The sequence below is a fragment of the Fulmarus glacialis genome, unplaced genomic scaffold (genome assembly GCF_000690835.1).
Source record: "Fulmarus glacialis isolate BGI_N327 unplaced genomic scaffold, ASM69083v1 scaffold7019, whole genome shotgun sequence".
NCBI lineage: Eukaryota > Metazoa > Chordata > Aves > Procellariiformes > Procellariidae > Fulmarus > Fulmarus glacialis.
Window position 1 is genome coordinate 1 of NW_009235113.1, and position 434 is coordinate 434.

Here is a 434-nt window from a genome sequence, read left to right on the forward strand (position 1 = left end):
AATTACATGCATGTCCAGTGGGGGAAGGTTTAATTTTGACGATGGAGGGTCGTACTGTGGAGGCTGGGAGGACGGAAAGGCTCATGGCCACGGAATCTGTACCGGCCCGAAGGGTCAAGGTGAATATTCGGGCTCCTGGAGTCACGGCTTTGAGGTGCTGGGGGTCTACACTTGGCCCAGCGGCAACACTTACCAGGGCACCTGGGCGCAGGGCAAGCGCCATGGCATTGGCATGGAGAGCAAGGGGAAGTGGGTGTACAAAGGAGAGTGGACCCATGGATTTAAGGGACGGTACGGGGTCCGAGAATGCACTGGAAATGGGGCCAAGTACGAAGGCACCTGGAGCAATGGATTACAGGATGGCTACGGGACAGAGACCTACTCGGATGGAGGTAGGTGCTGCATTGGTGCCTTTCTGGTGGAGGCGGGCGGTG

General features: G+C 57.8%; 1 protein-coding gene across 1 annotated transcript; it reads left to right on the forward strand.

Annotated features, from left to right (window-relative positions):
- Nucleotides 1-10: 10 nt before the first annotated feature.
- Nucleotides 11-392, forward strand: LOC104082672 (junctophilin-3-like; the record flags this gene model as incomplete). Its single annotated transcript, XM_009585882.1, has 1 exon — nucleotides 11-392. A coding segment is annotated over exon 1 (382 nt), but the record flags the coding sequence as incomplete, so codon positions are not given.
- Nucleotides 393-434: the final 42 nt, after the last annotated feature.